General features: G+C 46.0%; 2 protein-coding genes and 1 long non-coding RNA gene across 22 annotated transcripts; 2 read left to right on the plus strand and 1 right to left on the minus strand.

The window, feature by feature from the left end:
• The first annotated feature begins 3653 nt into the window (after nt 1-3653).
• LOC120665227 (wiskott-Aldrich syndrome protein homolog 1-like) lies at nt 3654-11022 on the plus strand. Of its 19 annotated transcripts, none has more exons than XM_039944712.1 (13): nt 3655-4428; nt 4552-4776; nt 5133-5191; nt 5267-5374; nt 6248-6342; nt 6620-6724; nt 6836-6937; nt 7499-7564; nt 7639-8250; nt 8521-8593; nt 8747-8849; nt 9519-9590; nt 10347-11022. In XM_039944712.1, the coding sequence occupies exons 1-4, from the start codon at nt 3837-3839 to the stop codon at nt 5351-5353; spliced, it is 963 nt and encodes a 320-aa protein (XP_039800646.1). In that variant the 5' UTR covers nt 3655-3836; the 3' UTR covers nt 5354-5374; nt 6248-6342; nt 6620-6724; nt 6836-6937; nt 7499-7564; nt 7639-8250; nt 8521-8593; nt 8747-8849; nt 9519-9590; nt 10347-11022. The 19 variants fall into 19 exon arrangements, 14 of the variants coding, with proteins under 14 accessions (XP_039800657.1, XP_039800646.1, XP_039800648.1 ...); XM_039944714.1 differs by having other exon boundaries at nt 8132-8250; XM_039944713.1 differs by having other exon boundaries at nt 7499-7548.
• Nucleotides 11023-12833: 1811 nt separating this feature from the next.
• On the plus strand, nt 12834-15139 carry LOC120665230. Of its 2 annotated transcripts, none has more exons than XR_005671123.1 (3): nt 12834-13072; nt 13141-13971; nt 14573-15139. It is a non-coding gene; the product is annotated as an uncharacterized LOC120665230 (long non-coding RNA). The 2 variants fall into 2 exon arrangements; XR_005671122.1 differs by having other exon boundaries at nt 14595-15139.
• A 1410-nt stretch (nt 15140-16549) lies between these two features.
• LOC120665232 lies at nt 16550-17200 on the minus strand. The gene has a single exon (XM_039944728.1). The coding sequence runs from the start codon at nt 17109-17111 to the stop codon at nt 16869-16871; it is 243 nt and encodes an 80-aa protein (XP_039800662.1). The 5' UTR covers nt 17112-17200; the 3' UTR covers nt 16550-16868.
• Nucleotides 17201-21955: the final 4755 nt, after the last annotated feature.

Below are 21955 nucleotides of genomic sequence, written 5' to 3' on the forward strand. Positions count from 1 at the left end.
ACCCGACCGATCAGACCGGCCGGCCAAAAATTAAACTCCCGTTAAGTCCTAAAATACTAGTATAGTTTTCTAATTTAATTAAACATGACTCTTCTTAATTGTAACTATCCCTTAACTTCTAAATACACTAACACATGAAGAATTCACTAGCACCTCAACTTTGTTTTCTAGGCCGGAAACTTGTATAGTGGAGTACACATGCCTAAACTAAACCACTGCCTCGGTTTCATAGTTTTTGGACTAATAGATTTGCCGAAATTAATTAAATGAGTCTAAACACCACTTAAACTCTAATATGGGTTAAAAAGACATTTCGCAAGAACAAATATTTTTCCCCTTGTAGATACAGACGTAACCAATCTAACAAAACTAGTTTTGTATTTTTACCATTTTTTTTTGATTTATTAGACAACCTGCAAGTTTTCGCTGAAACAATAAAAATCCCTAATGCTACTACCGGTCTGACCGGCTGACCAAAGCGGTCAGACCGGTCATGGCCGGCCAGACCATGGCGCACGGCGTTCCGGCGGTTCGGCGTCGGAATCCACTAAGGAAGAGGCTGAGGAGGACGAGGAGCTCACCATTAACCCATTTTGAGGGTTTACTTGGGCGGAAGACGACCGGAGAGGCGGATCGACGGTGGAGCAAAACTTCAAGAGGGCTTCAATGGTAGGTGAGGGTGGCTGGGGCGATTCCGCCCGATTCGGCCGGGGATGAGCTTGGCCGGGGTTTGGGGAAGGTGGAGGAAGGCCGGGGCAAGATGCTCGCGCGAGGAGCTCGACGCATGGTGGCTATAGATGGCCGGGGCGGCAATGGGGGCGGCTCTGTTCGAACCCTAGCACGAACGGGAGGAAGAAAAAAATGAGGAGGAAGGAGAAGCGAGGCGCTCAGGGAGTGGATAAGGACTAGGGCAGTCGACGTCGAGGATGGCCGACGCGTGGCGTCGCACGCCGGCGGCAATGCTCGACGCGCGGCACGCCGCAACCCCCTCAACCGGTCTGACCGGCCGGTCATACCGGTCGGACCCAGTGGCGGATCCAAGGGGGGGCTCCAGCCCCCCCCCCCCTACGGGCTGCAACCTCCATTGAAACAAGGGGAGCTAGAGGAGGAGAAAGTGAAGGGAGAAGAAGAAGGCTTCAGCCCCCCTATGGCTGTGACTTGGATCCGCCACTGGTCGGACCGGTCGGCACTCCTGGGTGTTACACCATGCGACCAGGCATGCTGTGCTGGTGGGTCCGTGGGTGAACTCATAGAGTCATAGTCAAGGTGGGCGAAGCCATAGGTTCCAACAGAGGTATGTGAGCTTCTGGAGAAATTCAAGTGGTGCTGACTGGCCGCGCCAGGGAGTGGACGTTTTCCAGCACCGTAAGCGACCATGTTCTGATCGTGTAGATCGTGAGCTGCAAAAGAACAAGACATATAACTTTAAACATGTCATATTTTCCCCCTTTTTTAGCGAGAGTGGTAGCGGAAATCCTACTGTGGTTGGTTCAAAAAAAATCCTACTGTGGTAGAAATATACTAGTATAAAAAACGTTTTCCAGCACCGTAAGCGACCATGTTCTGATCGTGTAGATTGTGAGCTGCAAAAGAACAAGACATATAACTTTAAACATGTCATATCCCCCCCCCCCCTTTTTTTAGCGAGAATGGTAGGGTAAATCCTACAGTGGTTGGTTCAAAAAAAATCCTACTGTGGTAGAAATATAATAGTATAAAAAAGAAAAGGGCATTGTACAGGGGCTTAAAGTGAAGTAAAAAAAGTTGAACAAAAAAGAGAGGAAAAAGCCTATTTTACCACCCTCACAAATCCACTAAGTATGAAACAATTAGCAACTTGATCCCAGCATTCCACGACATCTATTTCATGAGGGAGGTAATGCTGAAGTGTTGTTATGTTAGTATCCTTACGTTAGCAACCAACGATGTTGGTCTAAGAATTTCTTTTAAAATATTATCTAACGGCTAAGAGCAGACTGGAAGACGTAATACTCTGTTAAATTTTGTTGCTAAAGCAAACCAGAGGATCTGCCTGGCTTTTTTCCACTTCGGGTCTGAAAGTGGAGACTTAGATCATCCAAAAAAAGTGGAGACTTAGGGTTCAAAATATCTTTTGCTACTAATAAACCATGCATTGTACTAATTAATAATTAACCATGTGAGCTGTCTCCCTTATCATGACCACCACGTGCACATACTGATCAAGTCCATGGCATAGTTTGTCTATGTCGTTATGAAAACTTCGAGGTCACCTCTGCAATGTCAACCACTTCAAGAGGAATAAGAATTGTTTGGGTGATAGCGGATGCCTGTGCTGATATTCAAACATGCAGTTCAGACTTAACGAAGGTCATCGTTTACTAGCTTCACTGTTAGTATAATACTAGTACCTGATAACAAAAGATAAACCCTAGGTTTAAATACTAGGGGCAATCCCGTTATCTTTTGATTGTTGTGTCACCAGCTGTTCATGTTTCACAGTGCTGGAGAGAATAGTCAAATGCATGTAAGCAATACAATGTCATGTAAACCATAGAAATACACAGACTACAATTATATACTATAAGAATTTATAATAATTGAAATAATTTTCATCAAAATTAGTCCCTATACCCACCTCACAAACCTCCACTTTTGAGCCACATGTAACACTATAAATTTGACGAAAGAACATGATTTCTTCGCCCACCTCCGTTCATTAGCGAGGGCGCGGCCCCCTTCGTCATTTTTATTTTTTACCGACGACACCGCTTACCCGCCCGCGTCAATCCAGGGTTCACTTTTTCGTTTTTTACGAATCCCGCCGATCACCGGAAATGGAATTCCGGACGAAATTCCGCCGAAAACCGCATTTTACGAAAGGAAGGTGAATTCAAATTTAAAAAACGGAATTCCGGAAATTCCGGGCGAAATTCCGCTACTTTCCGGCGGAATTCCGCTACTTTCCGGCGGAATTCCGGACTTTCTGGTGCAAAATGTCATTTTTTGACTACAAATGCTCCAAACATATGAAGAATTAAATAATTTAATAGAATATTTTTTTATCTATTGTATATTGCAATGTACAATGCATATTAAATATATTACACACAAATTATTCATAACAAAAGTATATTGTCACATGAAATCACAAATAAAATACATGAAAACTAAATTTATCACAATAACTTAAATTGCATAGACCATAATATAAGTTTATAATACATAAATTGCATAGTCTATATAAAAACCCAAGTTCAATCCAATAAACAATGTTTATGTATATCACGTAGTACTTAATAATTAATGAAGATATGATGAAAGTGTAAGGATAAATAAAGGAGACCTCTCATTCCATTCAAAAGGTATATTCTTTTAACTCATTGATAGTACGGATATTAAAAAGCTATAAATCCTACCTCATTAGACTACAAATAACTTTGTTTTTCAACTAAAATGTAATTTTAGTCTAGCAAATGATCTTATATTTGAGTGTGTTCTAGTCCTATTTGCTCAGAAGAACACTTAATTTTTTATCATATTTTTTCCCAATTTTTTACAAATATTTTTAAATTTTTAAATTTAAAAACAAAAAATGACGAAAAATACCGGAATTCTATTTCCCGGCTACTAGCGGAAACGGAAAATTTTCCGGTTTTCCGCCGGAAAGTTTTTCCCTGCGTCAATCACGCCCCCTACCCCTTCCCCGCCGCACACCTCGCGCCGCCGCCTTCCCCGACGCCCCCTCCTCCCTCGCGACGCTGCCTCCCAGCGGCGCCCTCCGCCCCAACTCACGGCCCTTGCGACGCGCCGTCTCCCATGGTTGCCGTCCCCGTCACCGTCGCCTCCGTGCCCCGATGGCACTGCGACGGTTCTACGGCTTCCCCTCCAACATCGTCGCGCTCCCTGGCTCGAGATCCCCTTCCTTCCCGCCTCCCGGCTCCTACCCCGACTTCCAGCGCCTCCCCCCGACCCCCCTCGCGACGCGCCTCCCCCCGACGCCGCCTCCTCCCTCGCCCACGCTCGCCTCGCGCCCTCCCCTGCCTCCATCCCCACGCCGCAGCCGCCGCTCCGTCCCCGGCCGCCTCTCCATCACAGGCCGCCAATCCTCGCCGTCCTGGCCGATCTGCGCCAAGCCTCCTGCTCCTCCGATCCGCCCGCATGCTCCTCCGGCCCCGTGCGCCCCACCGCCGCGCTACTCCTCCTGCACCTCGCACCCTTGCTTCCCCCGCCACCGAGCCCCTGCTTGGGCCCTGACTGAAACCCGGCGACGGTCGGTGGATCCAGCAGCAGTGTTGGTGGCGGCCCCCTTGGCGACGACGAAGGCCTGGTGGAGGTCGTCACAAATGGCAGGGATAGTGGCGCAGATCCAGTGGACTCCCGCGAGTGGCGTGGGCGAGGCCATGGCCTCCGCCACAGGCTCCGTCCAGCAGCAATCCCCAAGCACAGGTACCTGCCTCTCTCCAATTCGATCATATTCCCTCCTCTTACAGTTCGGTTCGAGTCAATTCCCAACTCTACTAGGGATTGGGATCCTGATTGATGCCTGATTGGATGGGATCCTTACCCTAGCAGCAACACCAGCAGATGCTGATCCGGGAGCTGGGGCCGACAAGCTCGTGTTCGAGGCGGCGCCGCAGCCCATGAGGGAGGACTACGTCGAGAACGCCGTCAAGTTCCTCTCCCACCCCAAGGTCAGGGGCTCCCCCGTAGTCTACAGGGGGTGCTTCCTCGAGAAGAAGGGCCTCACTTTCCAGGAGATCGACGAGGCAAGAAGGGGGAAATCACGGCAGTTAGGTACAACCAAACTTCTTAGCTTGCATTTTTAGAAAGATCTGATAAATGTTAATTCAGGGATGATATGGTGTAGGTTATACAAGCAATGATGGACAAACCAATATTATAGCCTAGCAGTGATTATAGTCTGATTCAGGGTTAGTATTATTCATCCTTAGGAGCCCTATGTTTCTTTATATTAAGAAGCCTGAGTAAATTGCATTGTAATCATTAGAACCTGAGGAACCTAGGGGTTTTAGTGTGGCACCCGGCACCGAAGAACCTATTTAGATTTTTTTTATTTTTGTACATTTTCAATGTCAGGGTGGTTATTTAGGGTGTCTTAACTGTCTTGTTCTCTTCATTTGGTTATTCAGGATCCCGGCAATGGTTATCGCGCTCGAAGACGACGACTATAAGCCAGGTGCTGCAGCAGGTATGTTCCTTAGATTGATTTAATTTAGTTTTTTTGGCAAATTTCATGCATTTCATGGATCAATATTTCTTGCAGGTAATTTGTCTTCAATTATTGTCCCTTATCACTCCCGTGAATCCTCATGCACATAGGGCACACATAATTTCATTATATATGAAGTGATTTGAAGTACGATAATTTCCAGTGAGTAAAAACGGTTTTGGGGATCTTTTTATCTGTTTTGTCACTTCATTATCCTTACAGCTATACTATATCTAGGTCTTTTTTTCTCAATACATTCTTGTGTATCTGCATTATAGATACCTTGCATGTTCTTGTGGAACAAGTAGGGCCAAAATCTTCTGGATAGTGCAAGTTAATAAAGATTTTCTTGGCTAAGATTTTGCTATTACTGTGTTGGCAATATATGTTTCTCTGCAATGTGTAAAGTGTTAAAAATCAGTAAGCTGCCATTACATCTGGATATGTTTCTCTGCAATGTGTAAAGTGTTAAATATATGTTTCTAGAAAATTAGTTATGACTGAATTCCTAGCTTCTTCATGATGCACTCCTTCAGAACTGTGGTAGTTTTCTACACCATCAACTTGGATATGTTGCATCAAAAAATTTTCTCCCTCCTGTCATAAGCTTTATGCTTGCTGACAGTACTTGCATCTGTTGTCTGATGTGACTCAAAATGATCTTCTCTTGCCTGGCCTAATCACCCAACTGTTTGCTCAAATTTTATCTCGGCAATGCATATTTGGTTGGAGTTGAGACGCGCTGTCTGACCTTGGGTATTCTAGCTGTAGGTATGAGGGTCATAGCCTCTCAGGCAGGCATTATCAGCCTCTGCATTTATTTAAATGTATTGAACATTTGCCAATCTTAGTTGCTGCTCGTAACCTCTTTTCAAAGACCTCAGTTTCTCCCTTCTGTAATAGCATGGAATAGCTATGAACTGGTGATATATGGAAGATTGTTCTTTTCTAAGAGTAGAAAAGTAATGCGGCTTTCAATAGAAAGAAAGAATGAAAGAAAGTAATGTGGCATGCTTACATTGGAACTTCTTACAGGTATGAAGAAGTAACACTTCCAGAGAAACTTATGAATATGGAGGTGGAACAGCCCATGACTCTCAGAGGCTGATGGTACCAAGTTCAGGCGAATGGTAATCCCTGTCACCTGTATTTTCAGAAAAATATCATACAGTATAATAATCACCACATGATCGTTACTTTTTATGTGTCTTTAACCTGATTGCCTCCAGTCTTCTGACTGAAATTCATGCCTCTTCAGCGTTTGGATGATTTGGACTAACAGTATGTTAATGTCAACCTACGCGGTCGTGTTGAACCTCTTCTACTTGAGTTGGATGTGCAAATTGGTTTCTACCTGTCTTGGCGGTTTGGCTAGCGGGCGGGCTCTGATTTGATTTTTCAGCACAGGATGATCCGACGTGCGTGGCTGCGCGAGCAGAGGGGAAGAAGTTCGTTAGTGAGGAGTGGGTTCAGGACAGCTTGGATCGTGGGGTGCTTGCTGATGCTGATAGGGTCAGTTTTTGCTGCTAACTGTTTGGGCGCATCTATATTGGCCGGTTTAGTTTTTTCTGCATCGGGGCCATGGTTTAGTTTTTTGACCTGGTAATGTTTAGCTTTTGCCAGGTTATCTATTGGCCGGTGAGAGATTCGAAGGCAATACCGGGTGCGCAATCACTGCTTATTTTCTTGACGGGTTACCAAAGAAACTATCGCGAATACGTAACGGTAACTACCTCCCAATTTTATCTATATGGTAACAATTGGAATGATTTCACATAATAGGATATCCTGTATCCATAGTTTAAACTTTATAATGGGCTTGTTAAACTTTTGAAAGTTTAAGCCGTGACCATGATTCCTGGCTAGGCTAACTGGGTCTCAAATGATTTGCTCTGTAGCTCAGGATATGCTGTTAATGCAGTACATAGGCGAAATTTGTTTTTTATTGGAGTGAATCCCTGCTGTGGAGTCCCATCGTCCAAAAAGTATGGTTGATGCCACAAAACATTGTCCATCTTGGGTATTTCCTACATTGTAGGATCGATTGGTTGGAACACCTAAAATTACTCCCTATTTGCCATTTGGAATTTTATTATGCTAAATCATGCCCTGTTCTGAACAGACATTTTGGTTTCTGTGTTCCTTGTACTATTCCGCATATGGAGCTCGTAGCATTTATCAGCATTTCTTGTGATAGAATAGTTGCTATTAACTTTAGCAGCTGCAATGCGGTTCTTCCTTATGTTTGAATTCTCAATTTCTGTTCTTATATTCTTGTGTTCGCAGGTGCAGCTAAATCAAGTTTGTTACATGAATCAGTTAAATCAAATTCACAGGTACCAGCTAGCATAGGTATGTAAAAATTGATTAAACTGTACATTTGGTATTGGTTTAAATTGTATACTACGCCACATTTGGATATGCAGTCGTGCCTGCTTCCAAGTTCCAATGCCTTGTTATTGTGGTCGACTCCACAAGCAGATCAAGGTGTAGACTCTAAAAGTTTGGTAAATTACTTGGTAAAATTCCTTAATATTTTTCCCACTGCTCTTTTTGACATTTTAAGAAATTTTAAAATCGATTCCTTGGTGTTTTCTATACTTTTCTGAAAGTGGACTATTTAAGTTTCTTTGAATTTGTTACAAATAGATTGTTGGATTTCATATAGTCCTATTTTTCTTTTTGAGGATGGAGTTGTGTTGACATGAATAAAAAATTGATCTTTGCTCCACAATAAGATTCAGAGCTATTTCTGACTGTATGATTGCTATATGTAGATATGTATAAACTTCTTATCTGCAAACTATTAGTATAGGTAGAACCAATATGTTTGCTAGAACATATAGTCAGGATAGTGAATAAAACATTGATAGAAACATCGTGAAAGTAACTTTTGTCCATTTTTTGTGCTCATCTTAGATGTCAAGCTTGTGTACAAGACTATGAAGGAGAAGACGAGAGAGTGCAACAGACGGGATCCCAAGTTCTACGGCAACATGTTTGCGAAATGGAGGAAGCTGGAGCACATGGACACCAAGGTGAGCTCCTGTTCCTCTCTCCATGCCAGCTTCTTGCCATCTCTTCTGCTTCAACGGCCGTTGATCCTTACACTTGGTTAGGAGTTAAAATAATTGTCTTCTGAAATCTTTAATGCCTACTAGAATAATATCAAATGGTTTATTGCTTTTGGTGAATGGTGACTAATGGTTTTTTTTGGCTAAAGTCAGATTACTAATGAATGTCTAACTTTGGGACTATTAGAATAATCTTGCTTGTGGTTACTAATGAATTTATGTTTTTTTGCTTAGAAGGCAGAGCCCTGGTTGACTGCTAAGATTGCTTCAAGCATCAGAGAGATCCTCTCGAGAGACATACATGCAGGTTTGTGACTTATAAAATCCCATTTATCTTTACAATGAATTTCTATTTTGATTGGAAAGCACGTCAGTCTGGTTGCTGATGATGTTTTGGAGAAGTGCGATAGCTTTGCAACTCAGTACTTCATCATCAAAGATGTTTAATTATATTTTTCAGGTTGATTCTTCTGCTCATCCATTCTTTGATGCGATGCGGGATCCCAAGGTGTGCTTGCCGAGTGGACAGCCACTGCCACCGTTGTTTGACTTCTCAGCAGCTGGTGAATTCTCCATACACTTAACGATGTCGTTGTTTCGTTATACTCGTCTTAAAACACATTTGGAATTGAGTCGAACTTGATGGCCATAATAAGTTACAAAGATAATTGACCTCTGGCTTTCCTGCAGCAACATTAAATCCACAACACCACAATGTTATTTCCTCTTCTGAAACTGTGAAGGTAGCAATCGGATACTTTTCTTGGTATTATGCAGTTTTTGAATGCTGGGAGCATCATTATTTAATTTGTGTTTTATCTTGCTGCAAATATTGGATGATGTAATGTGTTCATCTACTAAAGTTTACGAAAATGCATGTATTAAAGTGTATGGCAATTCATCTACTGAAGTGTATCGCTTCTCTATGTTTCCTTTCCAAAAAAAAAAAAAAAAAAACTCAGCTCCAAAGGCATGCTTTATTGGTCTATCCAGGCTGTTCCTTTCCTTCCCAAATTGATTGTCTACATCTTTTTTGTTGCAGTTCCAATTCATAGATTACTGGGAAAAATAAGGTTGGATCAACATTACAGGCAATTTAGCATCTTTAGATGTAATATAATCCTTTTGATAAAGATAATTGTCTCCTCTGATTCATTATATTAGGATTTTAAACATCCACTTACTTTTTACCCTTTTGGTACCATAGTCTAAACATTTAGTGATTTAATCAGGCCTACGCACAAGAAGCACATCAAATTGCTGCGCATGGTGTTAGCCTAAGCTATGTTCAGAGAAGCATCTTGGTAAGTCTTCATATCATCATTATCTCTATTCTTCCTATGCTGGTGGCCCACAACAGAACAACTCTGCCTTTTTCTAATATGTGTGTGCAAAACTGTAACACTGTTAAATATAGTCTATACTTACAACACACCCTGTCAGATCAGTTATAGATTTAGTTTCACATATCCTGCCTTTTTCTAATTTTCTGATGCTGCCAACGACTACTGTCACACTATTAAATATAGTTCATTTACATAGTTCAGACCGCCTATGGTTCACATTCCTGCCACTACCAATAATATAAGGATGCAGACAATTTCTTTTCCTAGACAAATTTTATATATCTTCCCATATGATAAATAGACAATACCCGTAAAAAATATAATTGATGTATAATTGTTGGAAGTTGGAACTGTAAAATGCTCAAGTTATGTGACTGCCGATAATGTATAGCCTTGAGTGAATTTCATTTAAGGGATTTACTCATTTCCTATCTCTTATCTATGGCTGGCATGGTGCTATTTTCTCTAATATGTTATATGGGTCTGCATGAAATTAGCCATACTGAATTGAGACCACTTCATTTAATAGTTAGCTATAAGCATTTGACGTTACCGTACTTTTACAAAAAAAAATGCATGGACATTAGACAGGATCAACCGGCGTGGTCAGTTTCCTGGTGCTTGGGTTATCACCTAATATTTCTTCCACGTGTTGCTCTTCCACTTTGACATTTTAGAGGCTGTTATTTTGAGATGATTATTTCCTGCATGTAGGGAAGCTCGGACCATCACTGGGCGCTCATGTACACCTCCGGAAGCTCCATGACCTCCCGCAGCGGCACCAGCACCTCGCGGCGGAGGTGGAGCAGATGGTATTCGTAGTGCTCCTCCGTCAGGTCGGTGTAGTCGGGGCTGGAATTGCACGGGAAGAGGCGGTGGGCAATGGCCTCGCAGAGCAGCGTCGTCCTGCTGAATAATGAGCCCGGAGTTGGGCACCACTTGGTGGTGAGCCCGATCTACCTCTTCTTGCTGCCGGGGGGTGAGCTGCTCGATGTTGGAGTCGAGGTCGGTGAAGAACTGAGCGATGCAGTCCAACAGGAAGCGGTATGCACCATCGCCGTAGTAGCGTCTCCAGATATTGCACTGCGAGCTTGGCTACCTTCCGCACCTCCTTCCTCATGGGGATCTCCTTTGTCATTCCTAGATGAGGACGAAATTTTTATATTGGTAATTCCAGCATAATCGATTTGCATTTTGATGATACTTGGAGATAATTGTATAAGATTTTGAAAGCTTAAGGATTTATGTTACCACCCCTCCTCTGTATTCATCTTGTAACGCACTACGAAGATGAGAGATGTAAACTATTCATCGAGCCGACATCTAAAACCATATTATCATGGCAACTAAATTCATTGTTGACGAGTAAGAGTTTACCAAATATTAATCATTTATATGTATTTTTTTTTCAAACTATACACTTCAATCTCTTTGATCAATGCTGGAGGATACCCACAGGGTCAACACTAGATGGTGATTTCATATTATTATTGATTATTGATATATGTTTAAAAGATATACACACGTTACGTCATCAACATTTATAGAGTTTTTATTCCAGATGTTAGATTGGCATACATACAGACATTATGTTGCATGATGGCATCAAATTTGCGGTTGTGGCTCGAGTTAGGAGCTAAACAAGTTCTATGATGTAGCACATTCAAATTCTTAATATTATAATTTTGTAGTAAAATATATATATGAATGCATAGCCAGCAGGAGTCTTTTTTTTTTTGAGCACGCCAGCAGGAGTATTTTAGGAATATAAACTAAAGAATGTTTTTAGAAGTCTGTTTAGTTTATATAGAGTGATTGTAACATTATTGATAAACAAGGTTAATTTCTTTAGTAATTGTTTCTTGTAATGAAATTATTTTTAAAATATATTTTTTATGACACGTGTCTGTGGCCCGTGCATCTTCATTATTTGTATAATTATCTTTCTAATTATTTGCACGTGCTTCTTACTACCTTATACATATCATTTACCTATTTTCATAATTATAAACTTTTTTCATATTTTTCATATTTTGTCTATTTTCACCCCAACATTGAGACCTCATTGTTTCTTTTCACCATATATTGTTTCTAAAAGTGCGTGTTGCAATTAAAATTTAGTGTTGTATTTTTTCACAATATTGTTCTTTAAAAACGTGTGTGCTGCAGTGCACCCTACTAGACACTAATTTGTTAAACCTGTGTTGTTTATTTCAGTTATTGCACAAATAAGATGGCATATGGCTGGGATCGATTTGCGAATGTTGCATCACATACTATAGGTTGCATAAAGCCCCTTTGCTCAAATATTGTTATGTGGCTACAACAATTTCTTTGAAACCCATGATCATACGGCTTAAAACTGGCCTATCTCTTGTGTTTTTCTATGAAGCTGCATTATTAGCACCTGATGAAAGTACATGTGGGTAGAGCTTTCTCTATCTGAATGGAATGGCTTCTTGCTTTGTGCAGATACTTGTATAGAGAGTTTCCGTAGTACTTCACTTGGGACAAGCCTAAAATGTTGTGGAAGCCTAGAGAACGCATCCGACTCAGATTGGAAAGCTGGTGTGTATATGTACATTGTATTTTCAACTATGTTACTGATTATCTCCATGAAACAAATGTTCCTTCCAAAGTTCCAATTCTCCTTAGTTGTGTACTCTAGTCAAGCTGACATTGTATATGCTCTATTTTGTTTTCTAATAGATGAACGCTCAAGAGACCATTAGAGAGAGTTAGGGAACAAAATCTTGAATTTGATGAAGACCATTTGATAAAATGTTATAGCGAGCGGTTGGAAAGCTTGGGGCAAGCCAGACATCGTCGGTCGAGGCCCCAGGGAAGAACGCAACTTTGCCTCCTACTCGGTGAGAGCTATTTGGAGCGTTATTCAGTTCGTTTGCAGCGAATAGAACACAATGCATTAGCAAGAAAAGCAGTCGTGTTCATAGCGATATCATATTTCGAATATATTTTTATAATTATATACTAATACATACTATTATACACTATCTTATACATACCATTTACCTATTTTCATGTTTCGAATATTTTTGCCTATTTTTACCACAATTGAGACCTCGTTGTTTGTTTTCACCTATATAATTTCTCAAAAATACTTGTTGCAACTAAAATTTGATATGATTATTTTTTTCAGACACGTGCCACCACACGTGCACCCTACTAGTGCACCCTACTAGTTTACATAAAAAATCATACTTTTACGGTGGCGTGGTGGGAGTGGTATTAATTGCCTCTGGCAGAATTGATTGCTATTGATTTTTCCTCCCCAAATCCCATCTCCGTTCTTGCCCCTGGAACACCGCCCAGGCGATTTTGGCAGAATCACCGGAGCTGCTCCATGCTGGACCTGCCACACACCGGACTGCGGCTGCTCGTGCAAACGGTGGTGCGGCCTTGTGTTCTCTGTGCAACTGGTAAGCTCCTAAAAATTTTGATTTTTCTATGCAAAAAAATCTCATCCGTATCATCTTGTTGCTTGCAGTGAACATATATACCCATTCTTGACCAAAATCATCAAATCCTTCATCTGCCCACTCAACTCCCTTGTTGGTGTGTCCATAGTCACAAAATTCCTGGGTCGACCGAGTCGAGGGTCGTCGCTTTATAAAATTGTGGTACAAAGGGGTATACCTCTATGGAATGATAAATTATTATGTGGAACGTGACTCTGATTCATCCGGGTCAATATTTTCGGGTCAATGCGTCTTTAAAAAGACAAAAACTATATATGTGCTACTAATGAAAAAACTAATCTACACAAGCATATAAGAAATGTATAAAAAGAATACATTTAGACCATAGTACACGTACTCGGCTCATTATCTAACAAAAACCACACCATTAACCTTCTTATCTCAATTAAATCTGCTAGTAATGGTGCTGCGACTCCTCTCAAACCGGGACGCGATCCAATTTTGAATAGGACACTGACCCTCTTTGATTCTGACCCTCGAATCGGAACGACGTTCCCGGGTCGTGGGACGAGACATCGACCCCGAATCCCGTGACTATGGGTGTATCCCCTGGTGCAATAGAGAGGCAGCTAGGCTGCTAACGTCAATCTGCTGCACACATCTTGGATGCAGTTCTTTGGGTGGTAAGCCGCAGAAGACACGGGCCAAGCAGCAATCAGAGTCGCCGACCAGTCAAGTGCAACATCCACAGGCTCCCGTCTGGTCCGTACCGCTCACCCACCATCGCCGCTGGGTCGGCCCCTCCGCGCCCTTCCCAGTCGCTAGCGGTTGTCCTCCGCCCGCTCCCCTGACTCCTAGCGACGCGCAGGGGATCCACTCGGCGACAACGCTTCAAGCCGGTGAGTTCAGGCACCACCATCCCCTCCCCCCTCCTCTCACTGTGTTCAACTCAAAATCCACATCCTATGCAATTACAGTCCATCAGTTCACTGGCCAGATGCACGCACAGCAATCTCCCCGCCCCCAACCCCAATAGTCCCCCACGCGAACTGGAATTGAATGCCCCAAAATATCCTTACTGTCCATGGACAATTCAGTAGATGCTTCATGTGGATTCTCAAAAATACTGTTCATGTATATATTCAAGGTGTTGCTTCCTATCAATTCCCAAGGAATTGCGGGGCTGTTCGGCTTATCCAATTTCGACTTGTCTCGGCTTGTCCAATTTCGGCTTATCTCCTCTCACATAATACTATTCATTCTGCCAGCCAAACACTATTTACTAGATCAGTCGAACAGCCCATCATTTTTTAGGCAACACTTGATGTGTAGATTCAACTTACTCATGCTACAATTAAAAATTACCACCCGCACTGGATCTATTTGCTCCATCGTGCTAGAGCATTCATCATTTGTTTTTTAGATTTCTAATAACACAAATTTATCAATTACAATTGCTTACATGTTCTGGATGTTTTGATTTGCATTGCTCTCTGACAGACATGAGTGGTCAAATTTACAGTCTGTGAGGAGATCCAGTATGGGTTGGGCATGCAAGATGGCCACCCCTGATGCCATAGACGAAGCAGAGGCGACAAACACCCTGCTACAGCAACCAGCTACCACAACACTTGATCCTGATGCTCACCTAGTACCTGGCCAGGATGCGCAACCTCCCGTCGGAAGAAGAAAGCCGTGCAGAAACGGCATGGAAACCCGCCTCCGCCTCCTAGCTCTACTATCACACCAGAATACAGCAAAGCTAACACATCAACCAATGACTCGGCAGAAAAATCATGTCCGGCGAACTCCTAGGATCTCCGCCGGTGTTGGGAGTAAAGATACACTTGTGGTGAAGTAATAATTTTAAGAGGCAATTGCGTGAAAATACTACTCCAATGTTTTGAAATTACTTCCTTGCAGTTGCTGAGCATATTACTTCTTTCTGTTTTGAAATTACTTCTTTGAAAAATAAAGATGTCAAAATCATTATAAACATGATGTAGTAAATATGAAATACTTTTCAAATTTGAAATTACTACTCCAAAGACTTACTTCTCAGAATAATTACCGATTTGTGAGATCTGTGACTACATATAATGTATTATTACAATTTGAGTCATCATGAAAATATTGGTGTAATTTTTTGAAATTACTCCCTTAAAGTTATTGTGCATATTACTTCTTCCTGTTTGAAATTACTTCTTTGAAAAATAAAGGCATCAAAAAACTCAAAATTATTATAAAGATGATGTAGTAAATATGAATTACTTCTTCAAATTTAAATTTCTTCTCAAAAAACTTACTTCTCAGAATAATTACTTAACCAAAAATGAAAATTACTCAAAAAACTTACTTCTCAGAATAATTACTTAACCAAAAATGATTCTACTTCCACGTATTTTAGCCCTACGCATTGCTTCTATAGACATGAGCTATTTACTTACGGAGACGAATGATTCTACTTCTATTTTTCAACCCCGGGTCCAATGAGTATTAAATCGGGACAGATAGGTGGCTAGTCAAACTACCATTAAATGTGACAGACGGGGAACAATGCAATCTTTTTTCACTAGTAGGAGATGCTCACTTTTTACTTCCTACTGCTCACTTTTTACATCTAACGATTTCTTATTATGCCATACCTTCTTACGTGATAACACCTCACTTTCCACTTTCAATGGTCAAACGGAATTTTTTTGAGTTACTAACCATTCAAAAATACTTTAATATAATAATAGAGACCATCCGCTTCAATCAAGAGTCGCGGTCCCCATTTAATCCATTCAATATACTCCGTAATGAGATTTTACTCCCATGTAACCAAGGCACCGTAATTTTCTCCAATTTTGCTGAACTCGCCGGAGCTTTACTCCGCCGTGGGTGTTGAATAGTTATTCAGCAACCCGCATGCTAAATAGACGGATCCTATAAATAATTACATATGTATGTATATGTATAATTGTGGTAGCTGGAACGACATGCACGGCATGGGCGAGGGGAAGGAGCCAAAATGCAGCGAACGTGCCCCTGTTTCTCGAGCGAGGGACAGGGCACCCCTACTTTAATCTTTCTTTGCTCGTACGTGTTGCCATGGGAGATTGGGAATTTGAGAGTACTGCAGCTGCAGCCAGCCAGAGTGTGGCCGAGACTTCACCCGATCGAGGAGATTGATCCAGGAACATCTCGCGATTCCGATGCGCTTCTGCAGACGACGCTGTCCAAGTATAGAAGAACGACAGGCGCTGCCCGCTTTTCTCAAAGCGACACGAATCTGTTCGAGGTACTGAGCTTATGCTGGGCTTGTGGCCACTTGCCATCTCTCGCCATCAGAGCAACAAAAGCAGATTTGAACAGTCTGAAGAACTTATACGAGTTTTAGACTTCTAGTTCTAGCGAGGAGAACGAGCTAAGATCGGTCACGGCATCTAGAATCTAAACGCCATTCGCTACTCAACAGATGCAAGATATATATATAACTGGTGATCATCACTACCCTTTTTTTTATGGCTATCAAAATACAACGCAGAGAACGAAGTCCTGCCGCTGTCGCAGAGCAGAGGTACCGATCGATCTTGGTATGCGATTAAAAGTTCAAATACTTTCTTCGTCGTGATGAGAAGTTTACATAGCAGTAGTGTGACAGGCATGAGCCAAAAAAAAAAAGACCAACGGAGAACTTAATAACTTGAGCCAACTAGTAAGCGTCGATCAAAGCCAGCTTCGGGTACGGTTCACCCACAGGGCTCTATACACACGCGACGCCAAGTGTGGAGGCGCACGGCCTCTGGCGAGCTCAGGCGCCGATCTTGTAGCTGCCGAGGTCCTCCTTGATCAGCTCCAGGTCCCTGGACGCCACTGCCACCGACATCGCCCGGCGGTGGCGCCCCGCCGGCGGCCTCGCCTGCTGCTCGGCGCCGGCCTTATTCCCGCCGGCCTCGGCCACCGCGTCGACGTCGAGGGTGGCGAGGTTCTCCGGGAGCACGAACACGCTCTGCGACGCCCGGCGCTGGTGCCGGCCCGGCCGCTGCGACGACATCGGCCTCGCTCGGGGTTCGCGGACGCGCAGGCGGCGGGGGTGGCACGGAGTGAGTGAGCAGAGAGGCGGTCACTTGGCTTGTGTGTGTCTGGATTGAGAAGAGAGCCGGGAGAGTCGCGGCTTTATATAGGACGGCTCTTATGCTGCTGTGCTGTATTGCTGTGGCCAGCCGGCGCGCATTATTTTTCCATTATCTTTGAAGTTAAAGATTTATTTTTACACTAGCTAAATACTTAAATGTACGTTGCAGAAGTACAGCAATCAAGGAATTACATGTCCATACGTAGTTCATAGTTGGTGCGAAAATATAAGAAATACAAATGACTTTGGTTTCACGTTCTTAGAATAAGCTGCAGAAGATGCGTTCAAGGACAATAGTGGGTGGACAGGCACACCATCAGCACCAACTTAGAAAGTTCTTAAACAGTAGGATCAGGGGCGGGCTCAGGATTTGGGCGGTGGGTATTCAAAATTTTAAATGTTGATTAAATTTTTTTTGACTACTCAAAATACACACATGCATTCCGCTGTTGCAGGTAATTGAGTACCGATAACATAAATTATTCATAATTTGAAAATTATTCAACACATAGATAATAGATGTACTAAATATTCAACCTATCAAAGTGTGATTATCTGAAATAAATAAAATAGAAAATGACATTGATAAGGATGTGCACATCTATACATTGCTGCTATTTTTTTCGCAAATTCATGACCATAAGTAATAAAAAATTATGAATGAATTTGGCAATCCTCTATTCACCTTGGTTCACTGGTATGGCTCCTTGCTGTCTTCTCGAGCCGGCCTGCTCGACTGCTCCACGCGGCCCCTCCTCCACAGGCGGCCAGGCATGTGCCTCGCCCTGCTAGCTGCAGGCTGCTGCTCCCTGGGGCCTAGGCGTCACTGCGCAGCAGCCTGTCAGCAGCGCAGGAAGGCAGGCAGGCAACACACAGGAGCGCGCCACCCAGGGGCGGCGCCCCCTACAGCCAGGCGGCCAGCCACTGGCCCCTGCGCGCTACGGCCTACGGCGGTGCGGCCAGCGGACAGCGGTGCGGCTGCTCACAGGGGATGGGCTGCAGATCGGGGACGGCGATACGGGGCGGCGCTTGGTGCAGCTGCTGTAGGACGGGGCCGGGCGGCGGCCGTAGTGGCGCACGGCGGTCGGTGGAGCGGATCAGGACGGGATGCACTAGGGGGGCGTAGCGGCCGGCGTCGCGGCGACCGGCGAGGGCGAGCTTGAGCCCCCGACTGGCGGCGGCGCGGGTGCGCAGCGTGCGCTAGGGGCGAGGCTGAAGCAGGGCAAGGGCGCAGGACAGGCATGGTCAGGGTGGGGGAACTGGCTCAATTTTGGGCCGGGTGAGGGGAATGGGCCGGGGGTGGGGTGGGCTGTTTGGTTGTTTTGGACTAAAACTAAAAATGAACCCTTAGTAGTCTGATTTATAATATAATTTTTGTTTTTTTGAATTATATGCTTGGAATACACTATATGTATAAAATTTTTGTTCCAAAATAATTAGTATTCAACTATTGAATTCAATGGGCCCGCCCCTGAGTAGGATGACATTGCTTGTCTGTCTAATGAGAACCTCCAGCATCAGAAGCTATTCCTCTGGTCGCCAAAAGTAGCTCGAAATTACGAAGAATTGTCACTACGAAAATGAAAAAAAAACAGAGAAGAATTTGGTGAGCAAATGGATATTGCTGAAGGATTGGAACAAATGCCCGCATCTTCGTTCATGAACTGACAGACGTGTACAGGGGAGAGGGAGACGGAGCATGTCCCACGGCCACGGGGCTGGCTCATCGATGCGCGAAACATTTAATAAAGATTTTGGATCTCCGCGACAGTACACGAATGCGGTTGGGGGGCGCGATTCATCACGATCCGTCCTTATCCTTTCGAGCCTCTCGTCGGGTTCCCCACGAATCCACGAATACTAGAAAGATATATTCTGATGATTTGATAGCAACCCGGGCAAATTCTTTCTTGGTTTCTTAGGCTATCTCCAACAATGCAACCTAAATTGGAGGCCCATTTCATAGTTTTAGGTGGCGCACAGTGGAAGAGTTATGGACCCAAAACTTATCCTCTCCAACAGCAGACCCAATCTTCTTCCCCACCGCCGTCTTCCTTTCTCTGCTGCGTGGTCCCCACCACGGCTGCCCTCCGCCGCCGGATGCTCCCAGCCGCGACTGCTCCTCGCCGTCGGCTGCTCCTCGCCGCGGCTGCTCCCCGCCGCCACCGCTGCCCTCCGCTGCGACTGCTCCCCGCCGCCGCGCCTGCCCTCCGCCACGCCTGCTCCCCGCCGCGGTCTCGCCTGGGCGGGCTGGCTGCGCTCCGCCGCAGACCCACCACGTCGTTGGCTCCTCTCCGCGCTCCGCCACGAACCTGCTGCACCGGCGGCTCCGCGCCCCGCTCCCCGCGGACCAACCTGGACGCGCCGCGGCTCCCCGCCAGCCGCGCGGGTCCCGCCTGGAGAAGACGCGGTCGGTTTGCATCGCACGGAGGAGAGACTCAATTTTGTGTCCCGCTCCGTCTGTGTAGGCAAAATGAGTAGCGCTTTGCGTCTTCCGTTGGAGGATGGTTTTTAGTATCCAAACCACTGTACACAACCCATTTTGCCTTTGGGTCACCTTTTAGATACGCTGTTGGAGACAGCCTTATATTTACCGTCCATTTTTATTCGCTGCCCATCGGCAGCCGGCATGAGTCTTTTGCTCTGCATTCCAACTCTCTGGAAATTCGTATCCAAGGCCGTCTCTTTGTACTCCAAACTCCATGAAAATTTGCAGCGTCCTTTGAATTTCTTTGTAGATTTCGTTGTGCTCCTGTAATCTGTTCCGGCGGAGGTATTTGAGTTTGAATTCAGACCAATTCGTTGCGGCTGGATCAATAGTTCCTTTACGAAGGGCATGAACACGCGAGTGGCACAGGTCCGCACGCGCCGAGCGAGCGAGGCGACGGCGGTCGCGGCGCGTGGGAACGCCGCATGATTACGCGGGTCCGCGAGCTTTTACTCCAGGGCGACCGGCACACATGACACATGGCCGCGCGCGGCAATCATCGCTGCCACCACACCACGGAGACGGAGCGAAGCACCGGGACGACGGGACCGAGGCCCCCGGGCGACGCGAACGCGAGCAGCAGGGGACGGACACTTCGTGCGTGCGGTGCGGCGGCAGGGCACCCCGCACCCCCGTGTGATGACTGAAGAAAGATTGAGCGGCCACATGCTGACATACCCCGGCAACCGCCCCACGTTGGCTGCTCACGGGGCCGAGCCCGCAAGCACATGGGCACCGGCAGCGCGCACGGGCGGCCCCGGCGGGGCTGCCGTGAGGCCGTCAGGCTCTCTGCACTTCTCATACTTTAAATTTATTCTTTAAAAGTTATATTTTATTTTGATCATCAATATTCTCTATTCTACATCTAGTTTCTCCGTACTCATTCAAACTCTATATCTCTACTTTATCCCAACTACCTCGTATTTTATTCAATCATCCAACTACGAACTCATTTTTTTCTCTTTTCTTTTTTCTCTCTCTTTCCTTCCCCCTCCTACGTCTCTGCCCTCCCCCCTGCGCTCTCTCTCTCCGGCATCCCTCACCGGCGAAGCCACCGCCGCCGGCGAGCGCGCGGGGGCGCCGTGCCCCTTCACAGGCGGAGGAGCTCCCGCGCGGAGCACCCTGGCGCGAACGGCGGACGCCCGCAAGCGGCGGCGGATGCTCCCCTCCCACCTCCCTGCTCCCTCCGGCTGGCGGCGAGGCCCCGAGCTCGGGCATGGACCCGTCCCTACTCGCTCTCCCCTGCTCCGCTTCTCCCCTGCAGGGCGGAGGTGGGCGACGAGCGCGGCGTCGGGCAGGCCGCGCGCGCCGAGGCGGAGCAGGCCGGCGGCACCTCGAGCCGGGCATGCGCACCGGGGCGGAGGCGGCCGGCACGCGCGGCGGGCCGGCTGCGGGAGACGCGCGGCGGCTGGGCACGCGGGAGGCACACAACGGCTGGGCACGCGGCGGCCATGGTGGCCGGCCCTCCGCCCCCTCCTCCTCCCTCGCCACGGCGTCCGGATCCGGCGGTCGGAGCTCCGACGGCGGCATCCGGACCCGGCGGCCCCTCTTCCTCCCTGGCGGCCTCGAGCGCACCTCCCATGGCGGTCCCGTCGTGGCGTGCGCGCGCACGGCCCCCTCCTCCTCCCTCGCCCTCCCATGGAGGAGGTGCCGGCCCTCCTCCCTCCCTCGTCGTCTCTCTCCAGTGCGGCCTGCCGCCTGCATGGGACCAATGGCGGCACGGCGGCGGCGGCACGGATCTCGACGGCGGCGACCAACAGATCCCGCCATGGCCTCCCCCTGCTCCCCCCTCTCCCTCCCCTGCGGCGGTAGCGGCGGCGCGCAGGCGCGAAGGCCGGTCCGCGGCGGCAATGGCGGGCGCGGAGCGAGTGGAGGCGCGGAGGCCGGTACGCGACAGCCATGGCGGGGCGGAGCGAGCGGAGGCTCGGTGGGGCTGACTCGGGCTCAGTGGGGCTGACTCGGGCTTTGCGGACGTCCTCGAAGGACGCTAGGAATCGCGGATCCGCGTTCGTCCGCGACGTTTGCGTAGGCTTTAGCGGATGCCGCTGCAGACCATTTTTCGATATAGGCGTCCTCCATGGTCCTTTACAGGTTGCCGTGCTGGCAGCCTCATTGCCGCCGCGTGGTTGGCTACAGCGCTGGCCGTGCTTACGGTACGGGTAGACAAGCCCACTGGCACCGGGAGGGATTGGCGCTTTTTTCATTTTTATATTTAAAAAAAACAAAATTTCAAAATTATATGTCGAATAGGGAAATTTTCAAAAATGGGTGTCTG

The sequence above is a fragment of the Panicum virgatum genome, chromosome 3N (assembly GCF_016808335.1).
Source record: "Panicum virgatum strain AP13 chromosome 3N, P.virgatum_v5, whole genome shotgun sequence".
Lineage (NCBI taxonomy): Eukaryota > Viridiplantae > Streptophyta > Magnoliopsida > Poales > Poaceae > Panicum > Panicum virgatum.

Coding starts and splice junctions, on each gene's coding strand:
- LOC120665227 (XM_039944711.1), top strand. CDS start 3,837: ATGGCACTGCGACGGTTCTACGGCTTCCCCTCCAACATCGTCGCGCTC. Junction 4,429..4,551: donor GCAGCAATCCCCAAGCACAG/GTACCTGCCTCT, acceptor TCCTTACCCTAG/CAGCAACACCAGCAGATGCT. Junction 4,777..5,132: donor GGGGAAATCACGGCAGTTAG/GTACAACCAAAC, acceptor TTGGTTATTCAG/GATCCCGGCAATGGTTATCG.
- LOC120665232 (XM_039944728.1), bottom strand. CDS start 17,111: ATGTCGTCGCAGCGGCCGGGCCGGCACCAGCGCCGGGCGTCGCAGAGC.